This window comes from Physeter macrocephalus, unplaced genomic scaffold (assembly GCF_002837175.3).
Source record: "Physeter macrocephalus isolate SW-GA unplaced genomic scaffold, ASM283717v5 random_584, whole genome shotgun sequence".
NCBI lineage: Eukaryota > Metazoa > Chordata > Mammalia > Artiodactyla > Physeteridae > Physeter > Physeter macrocephalus.
This window is the reverse complement of record NW_021145944.1, coordinates 1-18,501: the sequence shown is the minus strand read 5'-3', so window position 1 is coordinate 18,501 and position 18,501 is coordinate 1. Positions and strand designations below refer to the sequence as shown.

The 18,501-nt window shown below is 65.9% G+C and overlaps 2 protein-coding genes and 1 long non-coding RNA gene across 5 annotated transcripts; 2 read left to right on the top strand and 1 right to left on the bottom strand.

The window, feature by feature from the left end:
* The first annotated feature begins 361 nt into the window (after window positions 1-361).
* On the top strand, window positions 362-1,525 carry LOC114485173 (uncharacterized). The gene is made up of 2 exons (XR_003678646.1): window positions 362-750; window positions 1,401-1,525. It is a non-coding gene; the product is annotated as an uncharacterized lncRNA (long non-coding RNA).
* A 4,676-nt stretch (window positions 1,526-6,201) lies between these two features.
* Window positions 6,202-7,780, top strand: LOC102996163 (pancreatic progenitor cell differentiation and proliferation factor). Of its 3 annotated transcripts, none has more exons than XM_028486053.2 (5): window positions 6,202-6,353; window positions 6,777-6,857; window positions 7,081-7,157; window positions 7,245-7,341; window positions 7,424-7,780. In XM_028486053.2, exons 2-5 carry the CDS (start codon window positions 6,803-6,805, stop codon window positions 7,534-7,536), a joined length of 342 nt encoding a protein of 113 aa, XP_028341854.1. In that variant the 5' UTR covers window positions 6,202-6,353; window positions 6,777-6,802; the 3' UTR covers window positions 7,537-7,780. The 3 variants fall into 3 exon arrangements, with proteins under 3 accessions (XP_028341854.1, XP_028341855.1, XP_023984366.1); XM_028486054.2 differs by having other exon boundaries at window positions 7,419-7,780; XM_024128598.3 differs by lacking the exon at window positions 7,081-7,157 and having other exon boundaries at window positions 7,419-7,780.
* A 108-nt stretch (window positions 7,781-7,888) lies between these two features.
* On the bottom strand, window positions 7,889-16,113 carry PTK6 (protein tyrosine kinase 6). Its single transcript, XM_007103934.4, is given in 16 exon segments — window positions 7,889-9,446; window positions 9,449-9,555; window positions 9,785-9,896; window positions 9,899-9,944; window positions 10,996-11,031; window positions 11,034-11,181; window positions 12,386-12,452; window positions 12,455-12,544; window positions 13,153-13,228; window positions 13,230-13,259; window positions 13,261-13,308; window positions 13,848-13,870; window positions 13,873-14,007; window positions 14,296-14,391; window positions 14,394-14,404; window positions 15,914-16,113. Coding segments are annotated over 16 exon segments (1,284 nt in total). The 3' UTR covers window positions 7,889-9,387.
* Between the last annotated feature and the right edge of the window lie 2,388 nt (window positions 16,114-18,501).

Below are 18,501 nucleotides of genomic sequence, written 5' to 3'. Positions count from 1 at the left end.
GCTTGCTTCTGACAGTTGTTCCCAAGTTTGTTTTTGCTTTTCGGGGAGAGAGTCTTTCTGACCTCCTCACTCCTTCATGCTGGAAATCTGTAATGCCTTTTACTACACATTCACCCTTTCATCAGCTATATTTCTTGAACACCCACAACAGGGCTGATTCTTTCTTAGCCACTGGGGACTGAACAGGTGCAAGCTCAGCCCTCCTAGATTTTACTTAACCAGCAAAAAAACCAATTAGGTTATTTCCAGTAGTGAAAAGTGCTATAAATAGTGACTTTCACTAAGCACCTGCTATGCGCCAGGTCCTGGCACTTCCCGTTTTACCGCCAAGGACGCTGGGAAACAGCGGATGCTGGCTGCTGCTCCCTGAGGAATCATCTGGCCACACAAAGTGCCCCACATAGTAGGCATTCATTAAACGTTAGTCAGTAGTTTTATTTCTTCTGCAGATGGTGACCTCGCCTACAGAGGCCCAGCTCCTGCTAGAGAGCCCGGCAGTCACTGCCACCAGGGAAGAGGTCTTCTGGACGGAAGGCAAGGGGTGGTCTGTGCCGTGGTCCTGGTGGGGAACCCCATTCTCCAGGAGCAGGTGGAGGATCCCCGAGGGCCCCAGCCCTTTCCAGAGCCCTCACCTCACCCGCAAACGCCTGCGGCCAGAGCAACCACACGGGCACCGTGACAGCAACCGCCCCTGGGTGTGAGCAGCACCGGCCCCTCCCGTCCGGTCTTCACAGAACACCTGTCAGGAAGGTGCCGTCCCGCCCCAATCCTGGCGGGAGGGGATGGGGCTCGGGAACAGCAGGAGGCCCTGCTGCACAGCCGGGACCGAACCCCAGGCCCGAGCCTTGCCCGCCCAGCCTTGGGAGCCCACGGCCATCAGCCATTCTGCCCCTTCCGCAGTGCAGACGTCCTGCGTGTGGCCATCTCCAGCCCTCCCGACGGTTTTCCTGTCACCGCTTCCCAGGTGGCTGGAGGCTCACGTGCTGCGTCCTGACCCCCGCGCCCAGCCTGCCCACCCTGAGCCCTGCACGAGCCTCCAAGCACACGGGCCATCACCCCCTGGGGCCAGTGGAAGGGAAGGGCTGACCTCTCCTGAGCTTGGCCCCTGTCCCAGACCCCGTCACCACCCACCCTAAAGACGGAGCAGCCCCTGCCCAGGCCTCGCGGGTCACCATCGGCCCCCCGGGGTTTGGGAGCCTGCACGAGCCTGTGTTTCCCCAAGGCTGGAGCCACACCCGGGGGTGGCCAGCAAGACAAGGGCCCTGAGGTCGCCCCAGCGCCTCCGAGGACACCAGACGGGGGTGCAGCCCCTCTGGGGGTCATCCCATGCCATCTACGCGTGGGCTGGGGTGGACCAGACGGAGGCCGAGACCCCTCACCCCTTTCCCCGTTCTAACCAGGACGTGCTCCCGTCTGCTCCGGGTCCCCGACGCCAGCTGTGGGGAGTGACCGGCGGAGCCCCACCTTCCTGGCTTAGTAAATGCAGCCTTTACACATTCGCTTTTAAAAAAACAAGCAAAACAGACCCTCTTTTTGGATTATCTGATCTTGAAGTCCTTGGTGATGTGGAGAGTGAGGCGGACAGGGGCAGGCTGGCCCAGCAGGCTGCTGGAGGGTGGCCTGGGGAGGTGGGAGACGCCGCCACCAGGGCCCCTTCAGGGAAGGCCTCCCCGCCCGGCCAGCAGTGGTCAGCACACGGCCCCCACTGCCCCTCCTTCAGGGTCAGCCTGGGCCGCAGAGCCGCCACACCCCAAGGCTCACTTCCCCCGCTGGCTGCCCGGGGCCTGACGCGGGTCACCCTGACGGTCTCTCCTCGCTCCGGGGCGCCCCGTGGGCCCGCCGCAGCCCCGCTGGGCAGCCGCCGGAGCTGACACCACCCCTCGCCCGGTCCTGCGTCCTCCCGGCTCCCCCCACAGGCGCAGGTCTCCAACACACCTCCTGCACCCCAACCTCTGCCCCAGCAGCTGCTGCCAAGACACTTCTACAGGAGGGAATCCCAGACAGCGCGTCACAGCCGCGGGCCCTGCCGGCCCAGGGTCCCACACCCTGGCGGCCAAGCGTGACCCCAGGGCACGGCTGGCCTCGCCCTCAGCCCCGGAGGCACAGGCTTCACGGGCTCCGCCCAGCGAGGGGTGTCACGTGGCCTGATCAGGCTAAGGAGGGCCCTGCTGGCCGAAGCCAGAGAACTGGGGTGGAGAGAATGGAACGGAGTTGAGGGCCACCAAGCTCTGAATGTGGAAGAGGGAACAACAGCCCCCAGGAAGTCTCGGCTCCGAGCTGGGCAGGGGGCAGCCAGAGAGCTCCTCCAGGTCTCTCCCGCCAGGGCCCAAAGCTCCTGGTCCCCCCGGGAGCTGAGCTCTGCCTTGGGGGGGCGGCCCGTGGCTTCCTGACCCTACCTCCCGGTACTTCTCCCCCTCCCCGAACCCTCCTCCCCAGCTGCCCAGGCCTGAGCCAGGTCCAGGGAGCCCCAGGGGGGCAGCAGCCCGGGCCCCCCGGGGAACAGGTGGGGCTGGGGCTGTGTCGGGGCCGTCCCAGGGGCCCGGCACTGTTTGTGAGCCGGGCGGAGGAGAGGCTGCGGAGGCCCCGGGGGCGGGATGGCCCGGGCTGTGAGGCCGGCACAGAGTGACAAAGGTGCCACCTGCTCTCCCCCACCCCAACCCCTGGGGAGCCCCTGGGACATCTCATCTTCTGCTCCCCTCCAGGAGGTAGAACCTGACTTCAGCCTCCCCATACCCACAGCCCAGTGCACCGGGGCTCTCTCCAGCCCCAGGGCCTTTGCGCCTCCCTGCACTAGTGCTGAGACAGCATGTTCTCAGCCTCTGGGGACTGAGCCCGGAGAGGGCAGGGGCTCCTGCTCACGGCCCCCGGCACACCTGGCCTTGCACTGCCTGCCTCACGGCGGGTTACCCATGGCTCTGGATGGCTGGAAGCCACAGCAGCAAGGCCAGCAGCAGCCTCCCTCCCCGAGCCCCTCCCAGCAGAAGCCCTGGTGGCCCTCCTGCCCCTAAGCCGGCCCTGTCCTCCAGAGCAGCCCCCAAGTCTCAGCTCTCTCTGCTCAGACCCCGCCATGGGATGGCTCTACCCCAGGGGTCCCAACCCATCTGGCCTCCCACTTCTCACACAGCTGCCCCCCGTCCCCCGGGAGCACTCGGCGTGCCTCCTGGGCCCCCGGAATGGCACCGACCCTCATTCCCCCAGCTGTGTCCCCTCCTGAGGGACCACCGGGCCCAGGATTTGGACAGGGCACCTCGCCAAACCCTACACCCCGCCTGACCATACGAGCGGTCCATGGCCCTGGGAAGGCCCCTCATGCTGGCCTCCCCAGCTTCGGGCCCTGGCACCCCAGTCCTGTTGGAGGCCTGCATGAGGGGCACCCCACGAGATGCCCACACACTCAGCCGCCGACCACAGGGACACGGGAGTTCACAGAAGGGGCAGAGAGCCCTGTGGCTGAGGGTCCTTCAGAGCAAGACAAGCCTGGGTCTTGCCGGAACATTCCGTCCTCCTGGTGTCAACTGCACTGACCAATCTGCCCTGTCAGTGACCCCTCAGGCCTGGCTGCCTCTCCCATCGAAGGTCCTGCCACTGGCCCCTCACCACGTCCGAGGCCAGCAGCCCCCCTGCTCTGGCCCGGCAGCTCTGAGCGCTAGGCCCCTCCCCAGCTCCTCCTCAGCTGAAGCCTGACAACCCCTCTCCTGTCCCCCCTCACCGAGTGGGGACCCTCCTTCTGGGCTGGCCCCTCTGCCGGAAGGGGCGCCTACCTGACTCACCACCACTCCCCATGCCCGGCCGGGCCGTTTGCACACAGTACGTGCTCAGCCAACCCAAGCACTGGGTGAACAGAACAGCGCACGGTCCAGTCAGGGCCCCCATCTCACTCAGAGACCCCTTTCAGCGGCCCTGCCCGGCTCCTGTGCCCCTACCACAAACCCACGAAGGCGGTGCCCTTGTCCTCGGTTTCCCCAGCACGCGGCCAGAGCTGGCACCCGCCACCTTCGCAAACCACACAACACCCAACCCGATCATGCTTCGAGCTCACCGGGGGCTGCCCCCCACTTGGGGACGTCCCCGATGCTGCCAGCTTCCAACCGGTGGTGTGTCTCAGGGGAGGGCAGGAGGGGTAGCCACGTGCGACCGGGCAAGTCGGTGGGCTGGGGTGAGGGCCCTCTGATGCCCATCCCAGGCAAACACGTGGTCAGGGGCTGGCAGCAGAGCTGAGACCCGAGGGGAGAGGCTGCCCCGCACAGTGGGCGCCTCCGTGAGGCCCTGAGCAGAGCTGATGGCCAGAGCCCACATGGACCCAAATGGCCAATAACCCAGCAACACGGCCCTGGTACGTTCGATCCACGATCGGCCTCAGGGGTTGGTGAGCATGCGAGGGGTGGGGGCTGGCAAATGGCCCTTAAGAATCCAATTTGATTTGCAGTAAAGTCACCATCCAGAATTAACACCCTGGAGGAGGGCAGGAAGACGGCCAGGCCGTGCCTCTGGTGACCCTGGGAAGCAAAGGTCTCTGGCTGTGAGGGGAGGTTGGGGTGAGGGCCTGGGGGGCCACGCGCCTCTCCTTCAGGGTCTTGTCTCACGGGTATGAGCAATGCAGCTGACCCTCGCTGTGAACCACGGTTATCTTGGAAGCCCATGAAAGATGCGGCTGGATGGGTGGCAGGGAGAGACGCTGGAACTGTCCTTTTCCCAGTGACCAGCAGGGGCCCAGTCCATGGGGACACCAGGAGGAGACGGAGGAGGTCGAGAAGGAATGAGAGTCACCTGGGCCAGGTAGCTGCACCTCCTCCAGGGTCCCCTGGCCACACTGCAACCCAAGCCAGGTCGCAGTTAGGAGGTCAGCAGCTTTGACCCCCACCCAGCCCAATAAAGGGTCACATCCAGGGGAAGCAAGGCCGCTCCCCTCCTGGGGCCTCAGTTTCTCCATCTCCTGAGTGACAAGTTGGACTGAGGTTCAGGAATCCTGGAGGGGTCCTTGAGGGGGTGTGAGGATATGGACGGCCCAGCCCAGGGGGTTATGGGATCTTCCTGATGGCCCCCCACCGAAGCCCCCACAGATCTCCTGAGACCCTCCCAGCCACCAGGGGCGAGACTGCTCAGCCAGGACCTAGTGCCAAAGAGCCAGGGAGAGGACAGGGGGACTCCCCCTCCCTACAGAGGGAGGCTGGGGGTCGGGGGGGCAAGGCTGATTTCCACATTGGAAAGGAAGCCCTCCTCCCGGTTGAAGAGCCAGGGTGTGGCAGGGCCCAGGCACTGCAGGGAACATTCTGGGGCTGCCCAAAACTGGGGGCCTCGCCTCCAGCTACTGGAGACATCCCCAAACAGAGGTCTTTACCCCAGCCACTGACATTAGCTTCCCCCTCTGCCTGCCCCCCTTTCCTCTCTCCCTCCTCCCCAACCCACGCCTTGCAAGCAGCTGGATGCAAGCTGGAGCTGAGAACGGGGAGTGGGTTCCAGAGCCCCCGGAGCTCTGAGGGAGACATGGGTGGGCTCCCCAGCTTCCCACCTGCAGTGAAGTCCCTGAAGGGCCGGAAAGCTAGAGGCACACAGCTCGTTCTGGGTACCACCCAGGCCGACAGCTGGGTGAGGGCACCCGCTGGCGGGGGCCCACGTCTGGTTGAGGGCTGGGCACACGCAAGCAGATGCCCCCCCAGTATGGGTGAGACGGGGGAGCACCCCATCCTGAGCAGAGAAGGCCAGAGCAGAGGGGCACTGCGGGGGCTGGGCCTGCGGGGCTCAGCCCAGGACTGCGGGCAGCGGCAGAAACAGACCGGAAGTGCAGGGGCCACCGTCCGGCACCCCCGCCGCCTTCACGGAGCTGGAAAGGTGGAGACAGGCTGGACCAGCAGCGGGCCTGGGTCCAAAAGGATGGCCAGGGCCCGGGAAGGTGGGACGAGAGGTGGGAGGGAGACAGACCCTGCTCTAGGAGTGGGGCAGCGGTTATTCAACCACCCCAAGCCCAGGCCAGGCCGGGATGCGCTGCCCGGGCAGCCCAGGTCCGATGGACGCCGCAGGCCTGGACTTCCTCCAGGGGTGGCCAGCTAGGGCCAGGCCACGGGGGCGGGGCCAGGCTGAGCTTGGGGCGGGGCCTAATAGGCCTCGCAGGGGTCCTGGGCGGGACTGGAGCCTAGCAGGGGCGGGGCCTCGCTGGGGCGGGGGCGGGGCCTGGATCGGGGCGGGGCTCGCAGGGCGCGGGGCGGTGCCGCCATATAAGGGCGGGGCGGGGGGGGCGCGTCCGGGTCGTGGAGCCGTCGGCCGCGGTCCCCTTCGCGGATGGGCTCAGTGGCCTATCGCCCTTGTCCCCGCCGTCCGTGATCGAGCGCCGAGGCCCGCGAGGGGTCGCCGCCGAGGTGAGGGCCCGGGCGGCGCGTGGGTGGGGTCTAGCGGCCCGAACGGGAGCGACGGCTGGCGGGGCGGAGCGCCCCGCGTCCGGGAGGACCGAAGGGCGCGGGTGGGGAGGGGGCGGCGGGCAGGGCCCGGGGCGCGGAGCTGGGAGCGCGCCGGCTACAGGCAGGGCCGCTTCCCGGAGCTCCAGGCCGGCGGCCCCGCGCACAAAGCGCCTTTGTTGTCCCGCGCGGCCTGTTCGGGCTGGTTAGAGCCGCCCGCGCGGAGAGGGCGGTCCTGGAGTTCCGGAGCCCCGCCTCGGCTCGATAAACAAACTCGGCCTCCGCCCCTCCCGAGAGCCCACGCGGCTGACCCTGGGGTCCGGGTGGGGAGTGCCCTTCTCGAGAGGCAGCGTGACCGAAGGGGCTCCCCGACCCCCGCGTGTGCAGGTTTCCACCAGCCCACAAGCAAGAGCATGGCAGCCATCCCCTCCAGCGGCTCGCTCGTGGCCACCCACGACTACTACCGGCGTAAGTAAGCCCCTTGCCCGCCCCCACACCAAGTCTGACCCGGGCTTCCCCACCCAGCTTGTGGTGTCAGCTCCATCCAGTTCCTTGAGAATCCGTATCCGAGTGCGGAGTGAGCGGCTAAGGACCCCTGGCACCGGCCCTGTGCTGCAGGCAAAGCCAGCGCTCGGTCCGGTGGGCTGGGGGCTCAGTGCCCTGTGGAGCTGACCTGGCCTCTTCTCTCCAGGCCGCCTGGGCTCCACTTCCAGTAACAGCTCCTGCGGAAGTGCCCAGTACCCTGGGGAAGGCATCCCCCGCCACCGCGTGAGCGCAGACCCACCCCTGGCTGTCCCCCGGGACTGATGGGCGGGAGCGGCCAGCAGCACCCTGAGCTCGCTTTGCTTCTCTCAGGTCTCCGCAGAGCTGACCCGGGACACTGGTGGGCTAGCTGCTTTTTCGGGAAGTCCACTCTCCCATTCATGGCCACCGTGTTGGAGTCCCCAGAGCAGTGAGTCCACCTTCCTGGGGGCCAGTGGGGGGGGAGGGGCAGGTGGTAGCAGCCTCTGACCACGTGCTCTCCCCCAGCTCAGAACCAGCCCAGGCCTCCACCGGCATGATCACCTGTGACCTGGCTCGGGAAGCCGCGGGGAAGCAGCAGCCTGGCGGCCAGCCTGGCCAAACCAACTACAGGCCCCCGTCCTGAGTGGCCACCACCAGCTGCCGGGCTTCCTCCCAAGGCGCTAGGCTCCTCAGAGCCCCCCCTCCTTCCCCTCCCTGAGAGTGAGCAGGCTGCAGCCAACAGCAGCAGTTGGGTTTTTAATAGCAGAACACCAAAAAGGAAGTTGAGAGAACTCCACTCTTTACTATCCAAGCCACGTGAGAGCCTTCCCGGCACCCTCTAACCTGTGCCTTGCGCCGAGTAGAAAATAAACTCCAGGCCGCCAGCAGCCACGTGGTGTGTGTGTGAGCTTCACGCCACCCGCCCCCCCACGTGGGAGAAGTCACCAGCGCCTCAAACTTCTCACGTCCTGGGCGACGGGGAGCTGGCCCTGCTCCCTGGGCCTCCCTGGGGTCCCTCCCTACGTGGCCGCCTCTGAGATCTGGCTCAGGTTCACATGGGCAGACAGCTCCGGTGAGTGTGGAGCCTTGTATCTGAGAAGCGGTGGGGTGCCTTGCTATTCTGGGGGGCCGGGGAGAGCAGGCAGTCCCAGAGCGGGCCCGGAAGCCCCCAGGGCAGCCACTGAGGTCAGGGTCCTGAGTGAGCCCGCCCCGGCCCCCGCTGCCGCGGCAGGAGACAGGGCCTCTGGCTGGGGTCGGGAGCCCTCGGGCGTGGGGCCTGGCGCCCTCGAAAGGCCTTGAGGAGGCCGTCCTCAACCTGGGGTGGGGCAGCTCACGCGCCCCGCGCTCTCCCACGCGCCCCGCGCTCTCCCACGCGCCTGCCGGTAAGGGCGGCGTCTCCTGTAGCCTCTTGTCAGGCACACTCTGGGCAGGGCCCCCGGCAGCCACAACTTTAAGGGTGAGGGGAAGGGGGTGTGGGAGGCCCCAGCGGGCCCCGGCCCGGGGCAGCCCAGCTTTGGGCACGTCCTCCTCGGGAGCTCTGTGTGTGGCTGCGGAGAGAGCTCATCCTCTGCTGGCCTCCTGGGGGCAGGCGTGGGGGGTAGGCTGGTGGCGTCCACAGGCCTGAGTGGCCGGCAGAGACTGACCAGGGCCTGGGGGTCAGGAGAGGGCAGTTCAGTGAGGGAGTGGACAGAGGCTTGGTGTGAGGGCGGGGGCCTAGAGGGGTGGTCTCCACTGGTTAGCGGGCTGGGCTCAGCTGGCCTCCCCACCCCAGCTCCGCTCTTAAGTCACGGGAGTCCATCCCAGGGCGTTTGGGTGGCTCGTGGCCCCCAAAGGCTGCACCTTCTGTCCGGCCTGCCCTCAATGTGTCCAAGCACGGTTAGCCTGACCCCCACCCAGTCCTTTCGGTCACAGTGTCCAGACATGGCCCCCAGACCCCCCGGTGGCAGCTGCTGTTTGCCGAGGCAGCTGGATGGGAACAGCGGCTGGCCCCAGGGAGCAGGCGTCAGTGCCCCTGTCTCCACAGAGGACTGGGGGGTCCACGGCCCCTTATATCCAGGTCTCAGGCAAGGCCAGAGGTCAAAGGGAGTGCAGCCAAAGCCTAGGTCCCCACCACACACGGCCAGGGAGGCTCAGCCCTGGTCCTGACAGCTGGTGGGCTTTGGGTCAGGACCAGGCACAGGTCCACTCCCTTAGGAAAGAGGGGCGACCTGGCTCCTGGAGCCCCAGGGCAGGTGTTGGCTGTGGAGGTCCCAGCACTTTCCAGGAGCTGGTGTCAGGCGAAGGGGCAGTCCCAGGTCCTGGCCGCGCTGGGCAGCAGGCAGGCCCAGGGCTGCCCGCGCCCCTTCTCGGGATTGTCCGGATGGTTCTGGGAGCTGTCGGTACCTTCCGCAACTCCTCAGTAAATCTGGGTCAGCCCACTCCCGTGATCCGAGGTTGCTCAGGCCCCTCACGAGGGCTGGCCTGGCCTTCAGGCAGTGGCAAGGAGGCGGCCGACTCAGAGCAGGTTCTCGTATCTTCTGAGGCTGGAGAGCTTTTCCCGCAGCCCTTTGAAGCGGGGTCCCTGTGCCAGCAGGAGAGCATCAGCTTGTGTGTGGTGGGCGGGCACTCCAGGGGGCAGGGCATGCGGTAGCCTGCCTCTACCCGCAGGAAGGTGTGGACATGCCTGTGGCGGGCAGGACGAGAGGGGCTGTGGAGGCAGGGAGGCCAGTGCCGTCCCCCCACCCCAGGAAGCCTTGGGCTGTGCCCTCGCCCGCTGCATCCCTGGCACTCACCTCTAACGCCCGCCCTCTGGACGGTGATGCCTGGAAGGCATGAGGCTCCCCGTGAATGGTGGAGACGCCGTGCCAGGTGACGGCCCCCCCGCCCTGCCCGCAGGCGGCAACAGTGGGCGCCCAGGACCTGGATAGGGCATCTGACCCCTGCTGCAAGTCTCATGGAGGAGAACCCCCAAGGACCAGATGTCAGATTTGATGGAGTAATGCCCTCGGGACAGTGCCTCGGGGCGGTCCACTTGTAAGGGATGCTGTGGTCATGGGAGAGGTAGACGTTCTTCTGCAATCAGACACGCTGGGGGCGGGCCTGGGGGCCGCCTGCACCCTCCCTCCCCGCAGCGTGGACAGGCTCGGGGAGCCCGGTGCTTGGTGGGCAAGTGTGCGGTTGGGACCCACACTGCGTCAGGGCTTCCTGGGACCCGTACTGCCAGAGCTGAGCAGGCAGAACCCGCCCCAGATGCCAACAGGCCCCGCCCCAGACGACCATAGTCGCAAAACCCAGCAGAGAGTTTCCCAGGACAAGGGGCAGAGTTTCTCCAGAAGTGAGCCGCGAGGAGACACCGGGAGGGGCGGTGGGTTAGCAGCCAAGCTGGCGTGACACTGGGGTCCTATCGAGGAGCACACTGGAATGGCTGACACTTCGCTCTGGGGCATCACGATTAAAGGAACCCCTCAATTTCTCAGTGTGTGACCGGGAGTCCCGGAGGTGCTAGTATCACCTGCCTGCTGGGCCAGGCTGAGCACGGAAGCAGGACACTGGCCAAGGGCGAGTGAGGGTTGGGCCCGCTCCCCCCCACGCCCTGCCGCCTGCGCGCCCTGCCCTGCTGGGCTGCGCACCCACTCAGCAGGGATTTCCCTGCCCCCAGCCTCTGGGCGCCCAAGCTGGCCCCATGTAGTTGTCCTCCTGGACTCATCCAGGTGCCTGCACTGCCCTCCCAGGAGCCTCCTGATCCCATTAAGACCCAGCTCCGGGGGCTCCCCTGGTGGCGCAGTGGTTAAGAATCCGTCTGCCAGTGCAGGGGACACGGGTTCGATCCGTGGTCCGGGAAGATCCCACATGCCGCGAAGTACGCGCCTAGAGCCTGTGCTCTGCGACAAGAGAAGCCACCGCGATGAGAAGCCCGCACACTGCAACGAAGAGTAGCCCCCATTCGCCCCAACTAGAGGAAGCTCGCACGCAGCAACGAAGACCCAACGCAGCCAAAAATAAAAAAAATAAAATAAAAAGACCCAGCTCAGGCTCCACAGCCCACATCTCACCTGAGGGCGGGAGGCCCGCGGGAACCTCCAGCTCCCTGCACCCTCTGCTCTCCGCCCTCCCCTGGCCCCACCTTGATGAGCCTGGCCAGCCCCAAGTCCCCGATTTTTTGCAGATGTTGTTTTCCCCCTCGAGGATGTTCTTGGTGGCCAGGTCCCCGTGGATGTAATTCTGCGATTCCAGGTAGCACATGCCCTCGGCCAACTGTGCTGCAATGCCCACCAGCTCTGAAATGGGCAGGGTTTTCTCATCGGAGTCCGCAGAGGCCAGGGTGAGTGGGGCCAGCCAGTCCTCTCTGCAGACTCCTGTGCTCAGGGGTGGGGCTGGGACAAAGGGCAGATGGCCTGATTTAAAATTGGAACTGTGGACCCACTGCAGCCCTTGTGGAGGGCTATTAGGTATCAGAGCTACCACAGTCCATACATACCCTTTGGAGTTTCCTTCTGGGAATCCACACTGAAGCAAGAGGAACTCAAAGACGTCTGTACAAAGATGTTCACCGCAGCGTTATTTACACGGTTAAAAACCTCAAAAGGTTTCAACAACAGGCGCCTGAGTGGACGTGGCACATCCTCGTGGTGTGGCGCACAGACCGTTAGGATTTCATTTCTGATGAACAATTAGTGATACAGGAAACTGCTTGCAGTGATCAAGTGAAAAGCACTGCAAATGTTGCCGTATTAAAATATACCCCCCGAGCTGGGATAGGGAGGGTGGGAGGGAGAGGCAGGAGGGAGACGCAAGAGGGAGGAGATATGGGGATATATGTATGCATATGGCTGATTCACTGTGTTATACAGCAGAAACTAACAGCACTGTAAAGCAATTATACTCCAATAAAGCTGTCAAAAATAAATAAAATAAAATATCCCCCCAGATACACACATATGCATACTGGATGTCATTTATCCTACGGTGCACATTTCTTCCCATTTCAGCGTCTCTGAAATTGGGCTGCATCTGCATACAATGGCGCCTCCACGAATCGGCCGCGATTGTCTGGTTTGGGTGTTAAATGAAATAACGGGACTTGTTATAGACGATGAGGTCTGTGCATCAACGAGATACGTGGTGTGTGTGTGTGTGTGTGTGTGTGTGTGTGTGCGCGCGCGCGCGCGCGAGTGTGGGTTCGCCACGCCAAGCATTTGATTAAAACGGCCTCAGTTCACCGTAGGTGTAGGAATGATGAGTGGCTTTTCTCGTAGGTGTAGGAATGATGAGTGGCTTTTCTCGTCTTTGTTCTTATCTGTATTTTGTCAAATTCCTGCAATGAATGGATGGTACCTTTATCAGAAGATATTTTAAATCCTTTCTTCAAACAGCAAAGGCGGATGAGCGAGCCCAGGCTGTCTGGTGAATGGTATGGGGGGCGGGGGGGGGCGGGTTTTCTTTTTCTTTCTGTGCCTGTTCCCCGTTCCCTCCGGCGGGCGCGAATCATTCTGGTCGCCCCGCCCCGCTCACCCCGCAGCAGCTCCAGCAGGCTCCCCTTGGGCACGAGCTCTGGGATGATGTCCACGGGGCCCCCCACGGCGCCACAGCGTACAGTGCCACGATGTGCTTGTGCCGCAGCTGCTTCATGGCCTGCATCTCCGAGTGGAACGTGCGCTGACGCAGAAGGTCAGCTGTCGGGGCAGGCGGGTGGCCTCGCTGGGTGCGGCCCTCGAAGGAGCTGAGCCCCTGTCCCACCCATCCCCCCGCCCGCACGCAGCAGCGCCTCAGGAAATGTGGGCGCCCTCCCCGATGCCCCAGCTCCCAAGCCAGGATGCCAGGGCAGACACAGCCTGGTCTCCGCTGTGCGCACCAGCTGCTCTCCCCACACCCCGGGGACCACAGACACCCCCATGTGGTTTACGCCTGCCCAAGCCAGATGTGGAGCTGGAACAGCCCCTCCCAAGTGTGTTCCCTTGCACCCCTGGGCCCCTGGTTCCTGAAGTGGGCGATCCCACCCTCTGGTGGGTCCCAAGAAGATTTTAGATGAACCTTTTCAGATGTCTAGTGATCTACTTATTTTAATGGATTCCCCTCCATTTAAGAATTTAAAATTCCCTTTTAAGATAAATGCATTCAGGTAACAGCATGAAAGGAGAATGCCACCCGGACACTGCGGTAGGTGCCACAGGTGATCCAAGTTAGGGCGGCGAGTGGTTGGCAGGGCGTCAGGGCCCAGGGCTGGTGGGCTGCCCCGCCCCCGTGAGTAAAGCCAGAAGTCCCTGGCCTGGAGCCCGCTCACCTCGGACGATCACCTTGACGGCCACTCGGACCTTGTCCTTCCAGAGCCCTGCGAAGACCTCCCCAAAGTGGCCGGAAGCCCAGCTTCCTGCAGAGCGTGAACGCTTCCCCGCGGCCTCTCCCTGTCGTCACAGTGGAGCAGGGGCTTCGGCTCATGCTGCAGGGACACGGGGCAGGGGCACCCGTCCTCGGGAAGTCAGCCCCTGGTCGATCCTCAAATGTAGGGCCACGTCCCGCTTGGGAGGGTCCCAGTGTCTGGCATGTGGCCAGGCTCTCCCAGGGGCTGCCCCAAGCCTGGCTGACCCCTGCTGTGTCCTGCAAACAAATGCCACCACCCCTCCACCCCCGCACCTGCTCTGGGCCAGTGACACTGGCCCGAGTGCCACTCACACAAAACTCCTGTCTGGCTGCTCGCCGGGGCACATGGCCCAAGCTCCCACCAGCCCAGAGAGACTCAGGACGTAGCAGGCGCACAGCTGACCTCCAGCGGGCCCAAGGGTGAGAGTGACTGGGCAAAGGAGGGCACGTCCCCTGCCCACTGTCCCCCCGCGCCTGGCTCTGTACAACCACGGTTCCCACGCAGCCAGAGTCCCCGGCTGAGTGTCCCCAGGGTCCCCCAGCCAGTCAGGGAGTCAGGACCCACACCCACCTCCACCCGAGGGTTTGTGTCCCCGTAGGGGGCAGGGGGCGGCCTACCTTTCGGCGGGGCGAGGTCACCACAGGCCGTGGGACAGGCTCTGGGCCTCGCGGTGGTCCACGAGCTCGGGCAGGCTGGGGAAGGACACAGCCTCGTTGAGGTGCAACTGGCCGTCCTGCCACCAGATCTTGTAGTGGCGAACGGTCTGCTGGTCCCGCGCTGGACGGAGGGGACGCTTGTGAACAGGCGCTGAGAAGGGCCCACTGGCAGGGGTGCCCCCAATGCGGAAAGGAGAGAACCGGCCAGACCCCGGGGAAGGCACCCAGGCCGCGGGGCCTGCACCCACTGAGGGTCAGAGCTCCCGGCGCAGGGCCTGGACGTCACAGCGCAGCGGAAGGGACAGGCCAGAGGGGCCGGGCTCTGCATGCGCGAAGGGTTTAGGGACCAGGAGCCCCAAAGTCAGGCCCAGGTGGGGCTGCGGAGCGGGCAGGGGCAGGAAGCGGGTACCCGAGAGGACGCAGGTGGCGCCCGGCTTCTCGCTGACCCGGATCAGGAAGGCCCCCGGCTCGTTGCCCGCGGCCTGCGGTCGGTGCAGGGCTTCCGGCCAAAGAACCACCTGCGGGTCGGGGGGCCCCGAGCGGCACGGACCCCCGCCTGTGCCCCCCGCCGAGTCCCAGCCGCACCTGGTCCTCTGCCTCCTCGTGACCCCCACCCCGGCCCACAGCTGCCTGCTGACACCCACTGACCCAAGGGCCCCTTCCGTGCCCATCACCGACCCCAAATGTCCCAGGTGGCCAGTTCTGGATCCCAGGAAAGACCCTGGTGACCCAGAAGTGGAGAAGGGCCCTCCCGCTACCCTTCCCGGACTGTCCCCCGTCTGTGGGCTAGAGCCCCCCATCCTGGGGGTACAGCAACCCTCCCCACCTCGGATGTGGCTCTGTGGCCATGCTCTTGGACCACATCGTCCTGTGACTCTGTGGCCACCTTCCGCACCCGGGCCACAGGCATGCCGTGCTCTACCACCGTGGGACCTGCACCTGCACCCACACATGTCCACAGGCATTCTCACACCCCAGCTCCGAGCGCCAGGGCAGGGCTGGGCCTGCGGAGTTTCCCAGGGGACCTCTGCTGCCAGCCGCCCCGCCCTCCGCACCCTCGGCTCCCTCAGGCCCCGTGTGAACGTGGGTCCCTGCAAGGAAGACCACTGCCCAGCACTGAGCCCCGTGGGGTCCGCAGGCCACCCCCACCAATCCAGCACCTGTGAATCTCTCCCATTTGCTCCATCCCCCGCCCCCAACCACCCGGCCTCCTTCCACTTCTCGAACGTGCTGGGTTCCCAGGGCCCGGGGCCTCTGCACTGGCAGTACCGGCCCCTGCCTTATCACCGTCGGGGGCCCTGCCTGAGACGGTCCTGTCTGCGCCGTGCTTACGTGTCTCCCCCCAGGGGGGGCGCCCTGCCCGTGTCGGCCCCGGCACACAGCAGGTGCTCAGTCAGTGGCGTGCACAGGCACGGGGCGGCGGGGCACGGGAATCCCTCCGCCGACCCTCCCGTCCAGAGCTCAGGGAACCACCTGGGGTCGCGTGGACACGCGCACGCCGGGCTGCGCCTGTGGCCCAAGCTTGCTGGGCAGCCCTCAGGCCCACAGCTGTCTCTGGGAGCCACCTCGCCAGCGATGGGCAGCAGGCCTGTGGCCCACACCCGGGCGGGCCTGGCGCAGTGGCCCTCCCGCTCCCTCTGACTAGGCCAGCAGGCTGGTTTCGGGTGTTCGGAAGGTGAGCGAAGCTTCACTCCCCAAAAGGCCCAGGCTCTGCCTCAGACTCGCTGTCAGCTGGCTGCCCTTCTCTGGGTCCCGGCACGGAGGAGGGGCCGGAGCCTCTGCAGCCCCCACCCCCAGACGTCACACAGCAGAAGCCCAGCCAGGGATCCCAAGGCCAGGACGGTAGGCCCAGCCCCACTGGGGGCGCAGGGAGACGGAGCCACGGCCACCCCCCCTTGGCAGCCCAGGGTCCCTGCCCGCACCCGGAGCCCAGCCACGGCGGGGCAGAGCTCTGTCCCAATAGACGCCCTGCAGGGCCCAGGGACGGGCAACTTGGAGTGACCCACGAGGGCCGCGGGGAGACTCGCGGCTCCAACCCCACCGTCTCCTTCTCGGCCAGAGCCCTGCCCACCCCGTCCAGCAGCACGGTCCACCACCACTCCTCCTCCTTTCCGGCCACGTGGAAGAGGTCCCCTGCCCGGAAGCTCAGCTCCCCGGCTGTGCGGGCCTCGAAGTCCCAGAGGCCCACATACTTGGGGCCCAGGGGAGCCTGGCCCGGGGGCCCCATGGCCAGGGCAGTGGCAGAACTGAGCCGCCTGGCCTCACCGCCTCTCTGCTCCAGCTGGGAGGAGCATGTGGGCAGGGCTGACCCTGACAGGCCATTCCCGCCCCACTGAGCGCCGCTCAGGTCCCTGTGACAAGGCAGCCGGGCCAGCCACCCCTGTGCCACCAGAGATGCCCCTCCCAGGCCTCCCCAAGCACCCTAGGCTCTACACCAAGGGCCACCTGTCTTCCCACGCCCTGGGCCAGGTCAGTCTGGGCGCTGCTGTTACCCACCCGCTGGAGGAAACGTGCCCAAGCGGCCACTCAGGTGCCCCTGCCCACATGGTCAGACCTAAGTGCCAGGAGGGTGGGGTCACCAATCAGACGGGGGCACTCAGCCAGGGGGCGTGGGACTCAGAGCTGGAGGGTGAAGGGCAAGGCACACCCTCCCCAACCTCCCAGGGCTGCCGGGACTGAGCCGGGACTCAGGGACGGCTGTGGGGGGGGGGGCTGCCTCTCTGCCCGCCCCCAAAGGAGCTCCCCCAAGGCCCAGGTGCCTCCGCCCCAGCGGGAAGCTGGGGTGCCAGGGACTCGGCCCCCGACAGAAGGGCTGTGAGGAGGATGACCGGGGAAATCGCACACTAACCCTACTTGCTGGCGCTTTCCCTTTTATTGAGAAGAGACTACGGCAGCGCCTGCCTCGCTTTGAGATCAGCAACAGGTGTTTAACAAGTTCGTGAGCACACGGGGCAACCCGCTGACCGAGGAGGGGGAGGGGCCCAGAGGGGAGGGGCGGGGCCCAGAGGGGAGGGGCGGAGCTGCTCGGCATCCGTCGGGCTCCCTCACCCCCACACGCCCACCCCTCACCGCCGGCCAGAACGCTCTCGGGCCTTGGGCCCCACGCGTGAGCCGTGTCCGGGGGCCTCGGGGAGACGCGCCGGGTCCTGCCTGAACCACACGGGGAAGCGGGAGGGATCCGAGGCTGAGGTCTGGGCCCCTCCCAGGGCACCAGCGCCATCTGTTCAGCTTGCGCTGATGACACGCCCCAGGGATGTGCCAGTGACCCCCGCGCACACCTGGCTCTCCTGTCACCCGGCCCAGCGCGTTCCTCCCCTCGCAGGATGCCTGCCAGCTCTGCTCCCCACGCACCCCAGTCCCCGGGAAACAGAGTGAGCCCTGCAGTGTGTCCGGAGCCCCGAGCCCCACACTGCTGCTTGGCCTGGGAACCGCCCAGCACCGGGGGAGCCCAGCCCCAGCCCTCACCCTCGGGCCCCTCAGCTCTCCCAAGACAGGACAGAGCGGGGTCAGGGGCTGTAGCCCAAGTCAGGGCTGAGGCCTGGCTGCCCGGAGTCCCAAAAGGCTCAGGCCAAACCCTCCTGCCCCCTCCCCCCATCTGCCTGGGTCAGGGGGACGGTGTCCAAGGCTCTGACCTACGACCAAGGTGACTGGGGCCTTCCTGAAGTGGCCTGTCCTCACCTCCTCCCTCTGGGCTGCCTCCTCCTTTGGGCTCCCACACTTCCTCCCTTGGACTATGCCTTGCCTCCGACCCCGTGCTGCCTCGAGGCCCACCTTGCTAGGGACGCTGGCCGTGGGTGAGGACCTCGGAGAGCAGGACCGCGAAGGGCCAGACGTCCGACGACAGTGAGTACACGTAGGAGCTGGCGGCCTCGGGCGCCGCCCACGTGACGGGGCTCCTCGAGCCACCGCGTGGGGAGTGGACGTCGTCCTGGGCGAGGGGAGACCAGAGGCACTGTGAGCAGAGGGGTGCCGTCCCCACAGCCCCTTGGCTTCCCAGCGGCCCGTGGCCAGAGCCCACACCGACCTTGAGCAGCCACGCCAGGCCAAAGTCAGCCACCTTGCAGGCCGGCTCGTCACCCACGAGCAGGTGCTTGGCGGCCAGGTCCCGGTGCACGATGCGCCGCTCCTCCAGGTGGCTCACGCCCTCGGCCACCTGGCAGGCAAAGCTCAGGAGGAGAGGCGGGCTCAGGGCCTGGCCTTCGGGGCCTGCAGCCGGGGCTGACAGTCGGGGGGCAGGCATCTGCCCCAGTCTCTGCCCTCCAGACCCCAGTGTCCTCAGCTCTCAGATGGGCAGGGATGGCACCGTTCACCAGGGCTGCAGTGGGCACTGTGCTGCCCCCCCCGCGGGCTGCTTCACGGCAGCCGGGCCGGGTCCCCAACCAGGGACAGCAGTGGGCCCAGGTCGAGAGGGGGTGCCCAGAGCCAGGCTGGGTCCACGATGAGCTAGTACAGGGCTGGTGATCCAGAGGCTTCAGCGCCTGGACCCGGCCTGGCCTCACTGTGGCCAGAGCCCAGCACAGCCATCTGGGCCTCGGATGATCGGGGTGCAGTAAAAAGGCCTGGAGCACCGTCAAAGGCCCGCCAGAGAAGGGGCAGTGTCCCCGTCCCCACCGGC

Bases quoted from the DNA above. Each gene is read 5' to 3' on its own strand.
- LOC102996163 (XM_028486053.2), top strand. From the start codon at position 6,803: ATGGCAGCCATCCCCTCCAGCGGCTCGCTCGTGGCCACCCACGACTAC. The intron at 7,158-7,244 runs GTGAGCGCAGAC...TGCTTCTCTCAG, and splicing joins AAGGCATCCCCCGCCACCGC to GTCTCCGCAGAGCTGACCCG. The intron at 7,342-7,423 runs GTGAGTCCACCT...CCCCCAGCTCAG, and splicing joins GTGTTGGAGTCCCCAGAGCA to AACCAGCCCAGGCCTCCACC.